General features: G+C 36.7%; 1 protein-coding gene across 1 annotated transcript in view; it reads right to left on the bottom strand.

Moving 5' to 3' along the window:
* LOC136837409 (uncharacterized) overlaps positions 1-17,500 on the bottom strand; it is a 535,398-nt gene that overhangs the window by 492,413 nt on the left and 25,485 nt on the right. The window contains exon 2 of the mRNA XM_067102190.1: positions 6,387-6,769. Within this exon, the coding sequence (XP_066958291.1) occupies positions 6,387-6,441 (55 nt within the window). The 5' untranslated portion in view covers positions 6,442-6,769. The remainder of the gene's footprint in view (positions 1-6,386; positions 6,770-17,500) is intronic.

Raw genomic sequence — 17,500 nt, 5'->3', positions numbered from 1 at the left:
TTCACAATTCTCATAGACTTTGAACTTCCCTATGATTTCTGTGTTGCATATACAGTACTAGCAAGACTCAGAGTGTATGCCACCTGAATAAATCAAATGAATATGTGTAAATATATATAAATATATATATATATATATATATATATATATATATATATATATATATATATATATATATACAGAGATGCATAAATACATATGTAAATATATAAATATACATATATATATATATATATATATATATATATATATATATATATATGTGTGTGTGTGTGTGTGTGTATATGTATATGTATATATATAGCTTCTCTTATAGGAATAACTACGTGACAAAATAAAAACAGTATTGCCTATGGCCACGATGAAATACGAAAAAGAGAGCGCATGATCTTTCGCATGCTTTGAAAGATCTTGGTGAATACTACAAGCCAACCCAGACAAAACACAGGTATGTGCTTTCCATCTTAAAAACTACCAGTCAAAGAGGGAGTTGAACATCTCATGGAATGATAAGAAACTGAAGAATGATAGCTTCCCCGTCTATTTAGGCGTTACATTAGACCGAAGACTGTCTTTTAAGGAGCATGTAAGGAAAGTAAAGGAGAAGGTAGCTACCAGGAATAACCTCCCTGGCAAACTTGCCAATTCAAATTGGGGAACAAATCCTCAAACCCTACGACAAACAGCTCTGGCACTCAACTACTCCACTGCCGAATGCTGCTCACCAGTCTGGGAAAGATCATGTCATTCCTATAAAGTTGACGCCGACCTCAATCAAGCATGTCGCATAATTACTGGTGCCTTAAGACCAATACCCCTTCCAGTACTCTATAGATTGGCAGGCATTTCACCACCGAACATCCGCCGAACAGCCCATTCAAAGACCCAAAAATATAAACAAGAGAATGATGAAAGGCACCCGCTCTATGATCACCAGGTGGTTAGAAAAAGATTGAAATCCCGCAAGAGCTTCAAAACCACCACCAGCCTCGAACCCAGGGAGTCAGCAACTTACCGCCTAGAACGCTGGAGAGAAACTGACCACTGCCCACTGGGTGAGGCCATCCAGAGCCCATGTGAGTCTCTCCCCCATGGAAAAAACCTCTGTAGAAAGGATTGGGTAACACTTAATCGAGCAAGAGCTAGAGTTGGAAGGACTGGAGACGCCCTTCATAAGTGAGGTCTTGCCCGCTCTGCTGAGTGCCCATGTGGTCATCCCATCCAGACAATGGATCACATACTTGGTGGGTGTGAACATGGGCCAATCTGTACAGATTTGGACCTCTACGAATGCAATCAGGCAGCTAAGCAGTGGATACAATGTTGGCGCGATGAGATATGATGATGATGAGATATACTGTATATATATATATATATATATATATATATATATATATATATATATATATATAATATATATATATATAGATAGATAGATAGATATAGATAGATAGATAGATTGATTGATAGGCTGTATCCCTCCAAAGAAAGTGAGTCCAGACAAGAACATGTTAACAATCATTTCCTCATTTATTCATTATCTGTGGAATCAGAAAGAAAACTTTCACATCAGCCACTCCGCATGCCTAAAAAGAAAGCTCAATACATTCTGCCATGCTTTCTCACATTTTATTGATGTCAGGGTGCTGATCCAACAACACTGATATCAGGGTACTGTTCCAACAACTCTTCTATGCCCTCTACCAAGCATTCTCTGTACCCCTTTCCTCTTTCATCCCAACACTTCCGTATTGAGCATCCTTTTTAATAACCAGTAATTCTCCATCGCCTTTACATGACAAAACAAACTTTAAATAAGCTATTTCACCAGATCACCTGTGCTAGCTTTTACCACATCTGAATCTTGCCTGCATTTCCACCCTTTCAATCCTTCTGACTCACATGTTCTACTCATATAAATCTTCTAAACAACCTCCAGACTATTTATCAGCATGAAAATCAGTATATATTTCACCTCCATATACTAGGACACTTAGCTCTACAATCTCTCCATGGATTTCGATTTGCTTCCACTAACACGCCGCTTTCCCTTCCAAATCTTCTACAAAACTCCTGTTTCCCTCGTTGCTTCGCCTACTCTGGTCTTCACTTCCTGTCTCACACTACATTCACCCGAAATATTACTTGTAAATGCCCACGCGCATAAGCCACTTCTGCTTTTCCCCGATCCTCAACAACATTCGTTGCCCTCACCTTCTAAGCTGTTATTTACCACATAACCTTACTCTTTCTGACATTCGACGCCACCTTTCTTCTCTTACAAACCGTTGCCTGACCTTTCGCTAGTCTCTGCAGCTTTGATTCATTAAGCAAATGTCAGCCACTTCATTCATGACCCATTTACGCACCTCACAATTGGCAGCCACATGTCCTGTCCTCTCTGTTCATTGTTATGCCATGCATAAAAATATTAACCTGTCATATAATCATGGACATGAAGACTTATATAGAAACAATTCAACGCTTGCCAGAAGACTGAGCGTGTAAGTTGTGTGCGTAATTAGACACACAGAAAAGTACGTAAAACCAAATATATTTCACTAAAACATCGCAAAAGTGTATTCGTAATTACCTGCAAATAAACAGAATAAAAAGACATTTACGCAACCTTCCTGATCACAGATAAAACACTGATGCCGATACAAAGACAGAGAGAGAGAAAGAGAGAGAGATTGCTTTATTATTTGGAGAACAAAGGAGGCATACAGAAAAGATCCATCCTACGGTTTATATGTAATTGGTGTATCCAAAGTAAACGAAACTAACACTGAATGAAATTCTCAGAGAGAGAGAGAGAGAGAGAGAGAGAGAGAGAGAGAGAGAGAGAGAAAGCTCAACACTCTGGAACATGGTACTCAACACTCTGGAACATGGGAGTTAAAATTGAAGTTTTCTTGTTGAATACCCAATAAAACCAAAAGATTCAGGTGTTAGGCCTAGGCTACACGGGGTCTGCCAGAATACATCGCCAATTAAACATAGCTGTAAGTTCAGTGAAACATGGCCCATTTTTATCTTCAAAATTATATTCCAATATTACAGGTATATTTCACACTAACTTAACTCTCCATTTACGTCTCTCTCTCTCTCTCTCTCTCTCTCTCTCTCTCTCTCTCTCTCTCTCTCTCTCTCTCTCCTGGTTCAAGAGCATATAAATATCCTCCGAAATTTATACATATATACAAGCACATAAATATATACAGTGCCATACACGTACATTTATAAATACGAGGATATACATAAAAAACGAGAGAGAGAGAGAGAGAGAGAGAGAGAGAGAGAGAGAGAGAGAGAGAGAGAGAGAGAGAGAGAGAGTAAACAAGTAAAGGAAAGCGGAGGAAGGGGCCTTCACATCTGACCCAAGCATATCAAATAAATGCTGGATGAAATCTGGTAAAATAAGGCATTTAGTTCAAGTCCATTCAAGGGTTTTTGAACATTAATTAGGGAGTGATTGCGTCATCATATAACGACATCACAAGCCGCTGCACTTAAGGGAACCACGGCGCTTAGCAATCAAATGCCTTCTCAAGATTATACTTTGATATTTACTTCTTGTGTGTAAGTTCGTGTGTGTGTGTTTGTGTGCGCGTGTGTAAGTGCGTGTGCGTGTGTGCGTGTGCGCGATGTGAGTGTGTTTCTGTGTACAGTGTCGACAAACCACTACTGAGATGACAGTTGACTTGTCTAAGTCTCTCTCTCTCTCTCTCTCTCTCTCTCTCTCTCTCTCTCTCTCTCTCCATCACACTCACACACACATACATAAATACATACATAAAAATATATATAAATATAATATATTTACATATATATATATATATATATATATATATATATATATATATATATATATCACACATTACCACAGGTGAAAAATGTAGGTCCTGAACGGTTTCGACTTTATTTCAAGCCACTGACGAAGGACAAAAGTGCTAATAATCTCACACACACACACACACACACACACACATATATATATATATATATATATATATATAAGGTAAAAAGCTGCAAGCTGCATACACAGCTCTAGAAAAAGCTTATAACAACTTGTAGGGAAACACTGCGGATAGTGCAGATGGTGTATGGTGAAGTGTGATATCCATCCTTAGAATGATAAAGTTTCTATGACAGAAATGAAGTAAACAGACTGGAGACTAACTCGGTTGGTGTAAACACGCGACAGAGAAATGTCTTCATGGCAATTTAGTATTTTCACTGATAGAATGATGCGAGAAGTCTAAGAAAGGACAGTAGATGTAGACGCAAAGCTCAGATGTAAGACAAATCGTGAAAGGGCTTAGCTGATGTTAGCAGAAAATGCAAGGTTGACTGGGGATAGTGAAGAAAAACTGCAGAGACTAGAGAGAGATGGATGAAAGTGTTTTCAAGAGGAGAAAGGTGAGAATAAATGTATTCAAGAATAGGATTATGAGAGTAAATGGGAACAACGAATATGGAGCAATGAATGCTAATTTGGACAGCGGAAGATTTGAAGCAGTAATAAGTATATGTCTTTCTGAGCATAGTATTTTGAATGAGAGCAGCACGAGAGAAACCTCTTGCCACGTAAGTGAAGTAAGGAAAGGTAGCACAAGACTGGGAGGAAGCCAAGTTTCGTTTGTTTGAAGAGATTGCTTAGTCAACGCTTCACTACGGAAGTGAAGTGTGGATACTGAATAACATGAAAAAGATAAGATGGAAGCTACAGAGATTTATTATTTACTGAGTGTATGTGGCATAAGAAACGTTGAAAGAGTGATAAACGAGGAAATACAAAGGAGTGATAAATGGCTGACCTAGGCCAAAGGCTGGATCAAAGAATTCTGAGAGTTCTGCCATGTAGAAAAAATTGAAGATACATTGGTGAAAAGAGAATAACGTAGTTAAAGTTGGGAGATAAGAGGAGTTGCGGAGGTAAGGGCGGCTGGGCAGAATGAGCAAAAGAACTGAAGACGATTCGATGTACTACTGACGAGTCGTCTGTTTACTACTTAACAGTGAGAGCCCACTAAGTGATATTGTGTAATGTTCAAAATATATATTTATATGTAATGTATATATACCGCCCCAGAGAATGCTAACCTTGCTTTGACAAAAAAATAAAAAACTAGGATGAGGTCGTGACCCCATTAGCTATGATATTATATATATATATATATATGTGTGTGTGTGTGTGTGTGTGTAATATATATATATATATATATATATATATATATATATATATATATATATATATATATATATATATATATATATATATAATTAAATATTATATATATAACTATACTTTAAATAATTTCTATAGTAATTCAAGATCAGTTTATTTGACATAAGAATCTAGAAAAAAAAAACACAAAGGCAAAATCCAATGAAAACAAACTTAGTAATACGGGCATTAACCTCTCTATCGCCGTTCCTTCCTCACGCGCGCGCGATTTCCGGTCAAAAGTGATAAAAGACAATTAAACTAACGCCTTCAACACGTGTCAGAATTCAGTCAAGCAATAAAAACGTTGGCACAACCCATTACTTAGTAAAGGAAAAATGTCATAAAAGAAAAAGGAGATGGATGTCTGACAACAAAGATTACATTGTTACCAGCCAGGTCTAAAGGATAATGTATTCTTTTAGCCATGGATACCAGATCTCCAGGTAGACAAGGCCGTTTTTTACGCATGCAAGCCTACAAAAGGTACAAAGAACAAGTTTTTATGCGTTACTGGGAGCTCTATGTTTTATTATCTCCGCTTGTTCTCTCTCTCTCTCTCAAACACGTCATCAGATCATGACCAAGCATATTTATGAATTTATCTAATATTTTTTCTTGCATCCAACAAAACCCGTATAATAAAGACGGTGTTATCAGACCACTTTTGAAATGAAAACTTTATGAAAATCAAATGATGGCCGAGAGAATACCGAGTGCGGGTATTCGATTCTCGACATCCTCATCAGTACAGACATATAAAATATATATAACACAATTAAAAAACAAAATAGATGATCTACTTTCCTATTAGCGATGCCTGTCCTGTACTGCAAAGCTAAATCCACAAGCAAAATTCAGCAGTTACTGTATTTCCATGAATATATGAGTCGCACTTAATTAGCTCTCTTTTGTTTTGAAGAAACACAAAGAGTTTAATGTTTGATCTCTTCATGAGACTCAATAACCTATTTTTCATTTCGCCACAATCGAACGCAAACTCTCCTTCTGTCATGTACATTCATTCAAACAGCAGGCAGACTTGCCCTTTCCAGATGCTCTCTGCGTACACAACAAAAATCTACAGGTAACAAATTGTAACAGGAAAAACAGCCAACAAACAAACAACATTCAAAAGCAAAAACAAAACACTTACCTATTGATATGACGATGGTCACCAGATGGACAAGGGAGATGACCCTTAACTTCATGGCGCTGAAAACCAGACGAACTCCAGCAACCAGGAGGAAATCAATATCGAAATTTCCGTAGGGAACTTTGTGTCACACTTGTTATCCGCACGTTTATTTTTTTTTTCCTCGCTTTTTACTCGGCTCCCATTCACTTGCACTTCTTAGATCAAAATCTTGTACGATTCTGGTCCGTGTCACAGATCGAAAAGAGGGCGTTCACCACTTGAGTTTTACAATGCGATTTTCATACACACTATAAAATGTTTTCCTTTTCTTTTCAAATCGTCGAAGGAAGATTTTTTCCTTAATCGATATCTCGTCGTAACGTTGTCTTATATTCCGTATTCTAAGGGTAAAAGAAACATATTTAAAAGTCACTTAATAGGATGACAGACAACAAATTTCCTTGGTAACAACACGAACACACTGACGACAGCGGCGCCACTCGCCTTGTAATGCATAAACGGAGATCGAGGTCAGATCCACGAACTAATGAAGTAAATTGTTCGGTTCAAGACCTCTCCTCTAATCTAGTTCAGAAATGGGTCGCTTGTTCCTTCAATTCAGCAGCGATAGCTTCTGAATCACTTAATGAACTATAAGGAATAGTCTCATCACTTCGACATTGTGTTCAAATTTAGGAAAAGCAGTTAGTGTGCTTGTATAGATAGATAGATAGATATATCTATGCAAATATAAAGATATATATATATACATACATACATATATATACATACACACACAAACACGTATATATGTGTGTAAGTGTGTGTGTGTATTTCTTACAAAACTTATGCCATCAGACGATGCTTCGGTCTTATCACCATTGTGTTCAAATTTAGGAAAAGCAGTTAGTGTGCTTGTGATATATATATATATATATATATATGTGTGTGTGTGTGTGTGTGTGTGTGTGTGTATATATATAGATAGATAGATAGATAGACACATATATCTATGCAAATATAAAATATATATTTTTATATATATACATATATATATATACATACACACACAAACACATATGTATGTGTGTACGTGTGCGTGTGTACCCAGCAAACAGAAGAACCAGACGTGTATTTCTTATAAAAAGTATACGATCTTATCACCATCTTATCTACCACAATTACCTTTATCAGAATGGAAAGCTTGAGGCTTGGATATGAGACAATAAAAAACGCAAACCAGGGGCAGAAGAAAGCAAATATGTCAAACTGTATTTAGATCTTACCAACACCTAATTCAACAACAATAATTAGACTGGAATAAAAACATTTCTTGTTATAATGTGGATGACAGTAATGGTTAAAAAAACTCAGTGATAAAAAGCAATAGACGTTTTTACGAATGATGTAGCTAAAAACGTTTGCAGACAAATAATGTTGCAAGAAACTAAGGAAGTAACGAACTAATTGATTATGACATCCATTTCCAACACAGAACTAAGAAGAAAACCAACATACTACTAGCACGAAAGAATAACATAACACCCTATCATATGATCAGACAATAACGAAATAACTTCTATAATAATGATACGGTGACCACTTCGTTATAACACTGATAGAACAAACACTACAAACAAATTACCTAGCGGCATTTGGCAACGGCGACAAAAACGCCCAAAAAAAGGTAGAAGAAGCACCGCTATGCTTCAAATCAGTGAAATTCCAAATTCAGGAATGAAACAAATATAGGGTCTGTTGTATTGCTCGCAATAGATGTGTGAGCTAAAAGTGCGAAAACAATTAATTTGCTTTCGTATGATTGCAAAGTCAATTATCTATGTAGAGCTTTGTGTAAAAATTACATTTGTTCGTTATGGTTGTGCGATGATGGGTCCTCTATGGTAAAGCCTTGCCTAAAATACACCAGAAAATATATGGCATGGAGATTTATTTAATCTTTGTGGAACAGCGTAGATACTCGATTTCAGTTGATTATTAAGTTTCTGAAGTGCTCGTTAAAAATAAAAACAAAACCTCAACGGAATTTTCTTACAGGAATAGATACTATCTCTTGACACTGATATTACACAATGTAACTGCATTTATATGTGATCGTTGCAACTTACAGCTTATTAAAAATTTGAGTTCTAAGACTATATGAATATCGTTTCGAAATAATGAATACTGATGGGGAAGTCTGCAAGAACAATGGTTTTGGAGAATTTAAACGAGTAATGGGTGAAATTCCCGGACATCAATAGCAGCTGATTCAATTAAACCAGTGAACTTTGATGCATCCTGTCAAAGTTACTGAGATCTAAAGGTAATAAAAATAATTTCTATCCTTTATATTGACGTGAGACCTTAAAAATTGGTCAAATTAATATCTGAAGAAAACAGCACCCAACTGCAGAGGAACCTACCTACAAAGTTTCACCAAAATCACTGGAAAAGAAAATGTTGATATTTAAACTGACTTGAGACCTTCACAAATAGGTCAAAGTAAACAAACACTTACGGAATATAATCACAAGCCCTGAAGTACCATCCACGTTCAATCTAAATCTTAGGGAAGTACAATGTTCTCCCTCATAATTAACTTGGGCCCATGACGACAGAAGAGAGTAAAAAAATGCCTAAAACAATTCTTTCAACGCAGTGTGAAATTGTGAAATTCAAAAGTCGAGAAACCTCTGACTATGATAGTTTTTGAGAAATAAAGAAACAAATAAAATGTTGAGTTTTAAACGGGCATTTGACACTGAAAAGTATATCGTCAAAAAAATCTTCAGTGTCATTAATCACCTCGAGACACGACTTAGTCGAATGCTAACGAAGTTTTAAATCATAATTAGCAAAAACTTTTTCCATGCTGAATAGTTTTCTACCACCAACAACGACAAGAACAACAATAATGATAATAATGAGGTTTCCGTAATAAAACCATACCGCAATTATTCTAAAATTCGCAGCCTCTCAACTTTTAGCAACCCCAGTAACTCAGGAACCATCTCACAACATTAACAAAACGAACCCGGCAATAACTATAGTACAGTGCTGTGGTGCTGAACAGACACATCTAGACTGAAATGAATGGCATAGAGTGTACAGGTGACGCGTGTATGCATGTGAGTTTGCAAGAAAATGCTGTCAAAGTATTTTGATTCCAACTGAAACATTAAAGTCCAGCATACTGGACTTGATTCGTCTCCGTACTATCCTTAATACCACTTAGGATATTAAAAAGCTGATGCAAGTGAATACTGTACTCGATATTGCAAAGATATAAAATTACCTAAAATCGAGAAAAACGACAGAAGGGAAAAAAGTGGTTGCTGCTTCATCATTTGTAATGGTTTTTGACATATGAAGACCAATTAAACAGAGAAGCAGGGCGGAATAAATTGCGCGCGCAAGCGCATGAGACTGAGACTGAGCACTGGGAAGAGCAACATTCATAAATTTACCGATGAATCCAAATAAAAACAACCGTGTTTCACCTCTACTTCAGTGACGTCTCACTGCTAAACCAGGACACAGAAACATGTCCCTTCTGGGCAGAGAACATGGGAGTCTCCCAAGTCCATTAAATCCCCGGGCACAAGCTTGGAAAAGCTTACTTATCACAAGTTTCTTTATTTTAGCTGAATGTTTGATATCAATTAATAGCAATAGGGTCAACCTTTAAATTTAAACACTTAAAAATGAACGATGTACGGTTCAAATACTCAATTGCGAATTGGACTTTTTAAACACTACGATCATCGACAGATATTAACAAATAAATCAGTAAAAAATTTGTGTGTATGTACGTATGTACGCACGCACACACAATATATATATAATACTTCATGCTTGTTACCACAATGAAACATATAGGCTATCTGTATATCTATCTATGCATGTATATACGTGTGTGTGTGCCTGAGTGTACATCATGGATGAATCTCAGTAAAGAAAACTTCCCAAAACACTAGACGGTTCATATATCACGCAGACGGTTAACAGCGTCGTGTCGAGGCCATGGTTCCAGACGCCAGCCTTCCGCGCGTGTGCATACACACACGCACACACACACACACACGCCACTATTCACTTCTATCTTGCACGCATTCTCTCTCTCTCTCCTTCTTTTCTTGGATGTAGAGGCGACTCCCCCTTTTCCATCCAAAGTTTTACACCTATCCAGTCATTTCTAAGTCTTCCACTTCCGCATTGATATTTTTTTCACCAGTTTATTATCCTCAAATCAAGAGCTTCTCTCATACCATCAAACCAGTTCTTCCTAAGCGTTCCTTTTCTCCCCCCCACCCCTCCCAATACTGTCGACTGCATGCTCTTTTCTTCAACCTATTGTTCTCAACTCTTTCTACATAACCCAACTATCCAAAAAGACCCAGCAACCCTTCACCCTTCAACTTTTCTCATCCCTTCAATTCTTGTTTTGGTATATTTATTGTGCAAATAATTCATCTCTACATATTCCATTTTTTGTTTTACATTTGAACTTAGCATCTACACCCAACTTCCAGAAAGGAGTTTGTTCAGCAATCTTTTCATGCGTTCCAACCTTTACTCATTTGACACTCAGTTTTTCCCAATCCTTTCCACACATCCTGTTACCTTCCTTGCCTCACCTATTTTGTGCCTTAAATCCTTTCTCATTCTCCCATCATCCAATATATTCATTACCATATACTTACATGAACCTACTGCCTCCATTCTCCCTTAATCCGTACCAGCATTCATTGCTCCATCTTCTCAATTTCCATTTATCCTAATAACCTTGCTAATGTTCACAATTCAAATTTTCACTGGTCTGCTATTTCTCTTCACTAATCCCAATAACCATTAACATCTACAACCATTAGCCCATTAGCCATTCTACACTAGATTCACAGCCTTTTTTCTCATTCCAAAATTTTGCCCTCACATCTACTGTCTTTCCTTTGACTTCTAACATCACTCTATCCATAAAGACATTTTAAAAAATCAGGGGTAAGGACACGACAGGCTTAGACACGGTACAGCTTGTAGGAGAAGTGTTGATTACGAACTGTTATTTTTTATTAACTTGAACATAAAGAGAAATGCTGTATGTAATATACACGGCTCTACGAAAAACTAGCGATAGAATCGATAGAAAGGTGATGCGGAGGGTGTTGCTGATATATGATGGTGAAAGTGGAGTGCATTTTAGAACTCTCCTGCCTACACATTCTAAAATGCACTTCACTTTCACCATCCAACTTCAGTGACGAGTAGTTTTACCACTGGGTTATCGCTTATCAGTTATAATTCTTCTTTGGTGTTATTTCCGAGGAAAAGAAAATTGGATATCAAACGACTTTTGTAGCTGATTACTTGTGAATATAAAAAAAATTACGGTGAAGTGATAAAAAAAATCATATATATATATATATATATAAATATATATATATATATATATATATATATATATATATATATATATATATATATACTGCATATGTATGTATATATATATATATATGTATGTATATATACACATCATACCGACAGTTCGAAGACTTGGTATTCGTTGGGGTTTGAAATACATGATAATATTCAACGTATTCAGCATTATCTACATTCTTGGGTTGAGTCATGTTGGTTATTCATTGAATAACCATACGTCAAACGAGTGACCAACTCCTTTAATTGAGGAAAACTTCAATTACACCATATTTATATCCAACACATTCGGTTTGTTATCGGGATCTATGAGACCTCTTACAGAGGTTACATAACCTCCGTCAGACTTCCACAGCAGAGATCATGATTTATATCTGTGATTAAAACTAAGGTATGTCATAAATGTTTAAACTCCAAAGGTTGGAACAGGTTAAATATCCTGGACATGAATTCCAAACGGGATACGTATCCACATCAAACCCTCACAACTTCCTACCAAATAATGCATCTCTCAAAATGATAATTGTAATCAATAACTTTTTTACGACACCCTGTATACGGAAAGACATAAAAACGGAAGGCAACAACATGAATGAAAGTCGAAACTTTGAAACACCTTTTGACACAAACTGATGAACGTGGATGATTTTTCAAGTCGAGGCCTTCTAAGTATATGGGAAGTTATTGTCAGAAAAACGTGGATACCTAAAGAGGGGATAGAATCACAAGTGTGAGTTCGAAAAAGACAAATCTAGCCGCACGTTACGTTAAATGCCTGGTGAGTATTATCTACAAATATATAAGCGTTAATGATCTGCCAGTATAAACGTGACTAGCAAGCACAAAGAGGAAGTTGATGAAGACTAGCCAGTGCAAAACGGTTAAATCGGTAACTAAATATGGATGAATGTTCTAACAGCATAGGAATCAATTCTGAAATATCAAGCACCGGCGAATATATCCCAACCTCAAACTGGAAATGACTTTCCGGAGGGGGACCCGGGACTATCAAGGCGGTGTAAATAAAACTATAACTCACCCACACATACACTCATCAATACCAAATGCTTATACCATGTGACTAGAACGATTATGTTTATTTGGTATTGACAAGTCATCGATTCCTGACATATTGAGTTATTCGCGCGAGCCACCGGCGGTCGCAGAGAAGTCGTCAGTAAAAAAGTGATTTAGCCGCAAGCTATGATTTTTCTTAGAAGCAAGGAAGCATCTGCCTTTATATATTAAGAACTAAGATGTGAGTAAAACTGCAATTGTACGAGTTGCTTAATCAAAGAAAACAGAAGACATGATTAAGATATAACCGTCAAAAATAAGCAGTAAACATAGAAAGAGATCGGAATTGCGTGCGTGTGCATTGGGAGAAAAAATAGCATGCACGCCTATATGAGTCTACTTGCAGATACGCTTGTTAGCTTCATTACCAAGATCGTTATTTACAGGAGAGAGGTGAATCTCAAAATTTACAGCACATAAGCTAGCGATAAAATTACGTATGAATTAATACCGTACGTGTAAAGCCAAAACACCATGACTTTGCCAATTAAGTTTTTCTGTTGCTATCCAGACGTCAGAATAAGAGGCGTTTAATACAATACACAATTCATGAGGAACTGACCTGAACCCCAAAACTGAGAAAAGCTACAGTACAGTGGCCACAGCTCAACGCTAAGGCTTAAGAGCAATGGCTATATAGTCACCACTGAAAAACAAATAAAGGTGTCATCTGATTCGAAGCGGCAGCCATAAATAGCAGCAGGCCTTCATTAACCAATGACTGGCTGTTTGGTTTAGATTAAGCCGGCTTTGTGACTGCATGGGCCTTAGCTTAAGTATTTTAAGGGGATAAGAGGTCCGATTTGGACCAGTGGACTCTGCCAAACCTACAGAGACAAGATTAACACCAATCAAATTTGCAAAAATATAATTGAACTGAGGGATTGCTGAGCGCCTTGAAAATTAGTAAATGGATACAATTTGTACAAAAGAATGTTTGGTATATGCAAAGAGAGAGACGTCAACGTTTAAAACGCAAAACTACACAGTGTTCTATTGCAAAGTCACATTCGCACGTTTATAACAAAACAGCTATATCTTGCTACTTCAAAAAGTACAAAAAAATGAAAAAAATATCGCCGACTGCTGGAGAGCTGCCGAATCATATTACAGAAGCTCAAATATCCCAGTTATATCATATCACAAAAGTTATTTACCAATATACTCGTGAATTCCGGAAGTTTTCATACAGTTGGTCTTGCCTATAAACTAACCAGCATTGGAGAGAGAGAGAGAGAGAGAGAGAGAGAGAGAGAGAGAGAGAGAGAGAGAGAGAGAGAGAGAGAGAATTTTTTTTTTGTTATAACGATTGCATCAAACACTGGCGGGTGACGTTTTCTGTACAGGGTTTCACCTATGATTCAGCAGCTAAAGTATGAATACTTGCGGAGAGAAATATAAAATATTCATATGCATATTCTGGCAAGGGGAAATAGTGTGGATTAGATCTTGCTAAATTACTTTGATGGCTTTTGTTGATTGCGAGAAGGCGTCTGATATCGTCCACGGACAAATATTATGGAAGGTCTTGCGTCACTATGGCCTTCCCATTAAATACACACACACACATATATATACACACACATATATACATATATATATATATATATATATATATATATATATATATATATATATATATATATATATATATATATATATATACACATATATATATATATATATATATATATATATTAGTGAAATTATCCATGAACGAAGCAGAAGCAGTTAATATTGATGGGATCTGATTGAGTGACTGCAGTAAATAGTGGGGTGCTACAAGGGACTGTTATTTCACCTTTGTTGTTTACCCTTCTCAGAGGTTTTATAAAGAAAAAAGTGGCCGGAGATGAAAGAGACGGTTTAAACTGGATTAACGATAGAAAGCTGACAGACTTAGAATGTACACAATGCAGTTTTAATAAAAAAAAAAGTACATGATTTATAAAGCTTGCTTAATACACTGCATCACGTATTTAGAGGTGATGTAAAATAAGTCTAAGGAAAACAGAAGCAAGGAGGACAGAGTATACGCAAAAGGAAGAAACAACTTTAGATGGAGGAAAAAAAACCTGATGAGGCTGAATCTGTAAAATATCTATGGACAATGATATAGTACAATGAAGTTGAATAAAATTTGGAAATAACATAACATTGAAATTGCATACTTAAGTCTAGTATGGTCAGTATGACAGAAGGACGTGAATCATCAGATGAAAATGAAACTCTAAAACATTTTTTTTTTTTTGAGAATAATGCCCTAAGAATAATATCAAATGTCAGATAGCAAGAGTTGGAAAAGATACCATAAAGAAAATTATGGGAATTCCATATACAGGTGAGATAATGGCGAAAGTGAGACAATGATAGCTTGGACAGGTCCTTTGCACAATCCCTGAGAGAACAGTATATATATTATAGTGACACTAGGCTCCTGAGGGCACCAGAAGAGCTGAAAGACCCAGACCTACCTGGATGAGAACTATAAGAAAGGAGACTAGAAATGAGTATTAGATTTCTGGAAATAAAACACAAAACACAGGGAAGACTTTGGTGCCAGGAGCAATGATGATGATGATGATGATGGCGGTGATGATGATGTCTTAGTACAGAGTAAATGGAATAGCTATGAGAGATGTAATTTGTGAGAAGAGGAAGGACTAGAGGTATATCTTCTCATTGTGTGATTAGAGTGAAGGTTAAGATAGATGCGTTGCAGTTGGAGAGGAAGATGTGAAAATATGGCTGCAAATGTAATTAATCTGATGAGAAAGACGTGAGAAGAGTACGAAAGAAGAAAATATATAAACTAGTCTCTAGGGTTGAAGATGCACAAGGTAAGGGAGTAGATGAGGAGCTCACTGAATTCAATAATGGAGTCATAAGGGCAGCAGGATAATGTATGTAGGTAAAGGCTGAAGTTCACGGAAGAAAATCGTAACTGGGAATAGTGAAGAGAAACTGCATAAATTAATGGAGGAATTTTTAAATGTTTGCAAAAGGAGGCAGTAACCAGTAAAAGTGAGCAATGGTAAGGTTAGCAGGTTAATTGGAAACCAGGAATATGAAGCAATGAATGTTGATATGGACAGCAGAGTTTAGAAAGTGGCTAACTCATATCTGTACTTGGGAGTAAACGTAGCAGATGATAGCACGGCGACAGATGTGAGTCACAGAACAGGTGAAACAACAGAGGTATCAGGGTGTAAGCAAATGATTAACAAGTGACTTGGAATGACTGTGGAAACCAGGAAGGGAATGTGTGAAGGGACTGATGAGCGAATTCTCCTTCGTGGAAGTGCGCTGTGGATGTTGAATACGAATGGAACAAAAACACAGAAACTGACAAGATGAACAGCTTCCACAGCATATGTCACATAGGCAAAACTGAAGGGGTGAAAAAACGCAGAGAAGCATCTTAGTGATAAAAATATTAGCATAGGTGAAAATATGGATCAGTGTGTTATTAGATGGTGTGGCCATGCAGTAAAGACTGGAGGGCAACAGACTGGTAATGTATATAATTTGGAAATGTTGGGAGCGAGGGAGGAGGAGAGGACGACCATGAAAAGGCTAAATAGTTTGTGTAAAAGAGATATGGGGGGGTCTAGTATCCAACAAGAGTGACTGAAGGTACGAGAAAAGACAAAAGAATTCCTGTCTTCAATAATAACTCAAGTTGCAAAGATCCACGTTGCAAAAAAGAACGCTTTCCAGGAACTGACAAGAAGCAATGTGACAACCTGAAAGCCACTGTAGCTAACGCTAACGTTTAGTATCAAAGCCGGCTTAATTTTTATCTCCTGTTTACAAAACAAGTGTAAAAAGTATTCTCGTGTTAAGCGGTTTCCGATTATATATCTTAGCAGAGGAATCGTAACAACCAACTAAACAAAGAACATTCAGAACTCAAGTGTCATCTTGACAAACGAGAATAAAAAAAAAAACTCGAATAACAAAAGTTCCCAACAAGAGTATCATTTTGATCACTCTCACGCTTATCTAATAAAAAATTCTGGAATTTACTATTAACCCTATGCGATCAGCTTGCAGGAAATAGATAAGAAAAAAGAACAGAATTGTTACATCTGTTCAAGTGATTTGGTGTTGAAGCCTTCAAAGATTTCTGGGCGTTATATTAAAAACTTCCGCGTTTAGGCCATGAGAGTTAATGCATCTAGGTTATAAAAAATTATAGCCTTTAATTCAAGTGGAGTTACATAATACATGAAAGAAGGTCCTTTGGGTCATGAAGTGCTGTGGTGTCTGTGGATTCAAATGAATGAATTCATCTAGCTAAGAAAACCTGGCGCCTCTGCACCACATCAGGCTTAAGCTCTGATGCCTCATTTTTGGAAGACATGTAAAATGGAGGCATTAGAATAAATAGGCATCATTGAAAGTTCCATATAATTATTAAGAAAAACCTTTGTCTCTTTCAAATTATGCGTTTTGAACGTTCCTGTAAGACCAATACAAGCATCGAAAACAATTCTTAAATGGCTAATTGACAATCGTTTTGAGGAAAAATCCAGATGGCTGATTCACGGCGATTTAGAATATAACATCAAATGACCACAAAGAAGGCGAGTTCACAAAAATGTTTATTCAATACA

Source organism: Macrobrachium rosenbergii, chromosome 59, assembly GCF_040412425.1.
Source record: "Macrobrachium rosenbergii isolate ZJJX-2024 chromosome 59, ASM4041242v1, whole genome shotgun sequence".
Lineage (NCBI taxonomy): Eukaryota > Metazoa > Arthropoda > Malacostraca > Decapoda > Palaemonidae > Macrobrachium > Macrobrachium rosenbergii.
The sequence above is the reverse complement of the archived record's forward strand: the minus strand, read 5'-3'. Positions and strand labels throughout refer to the sequence as shown.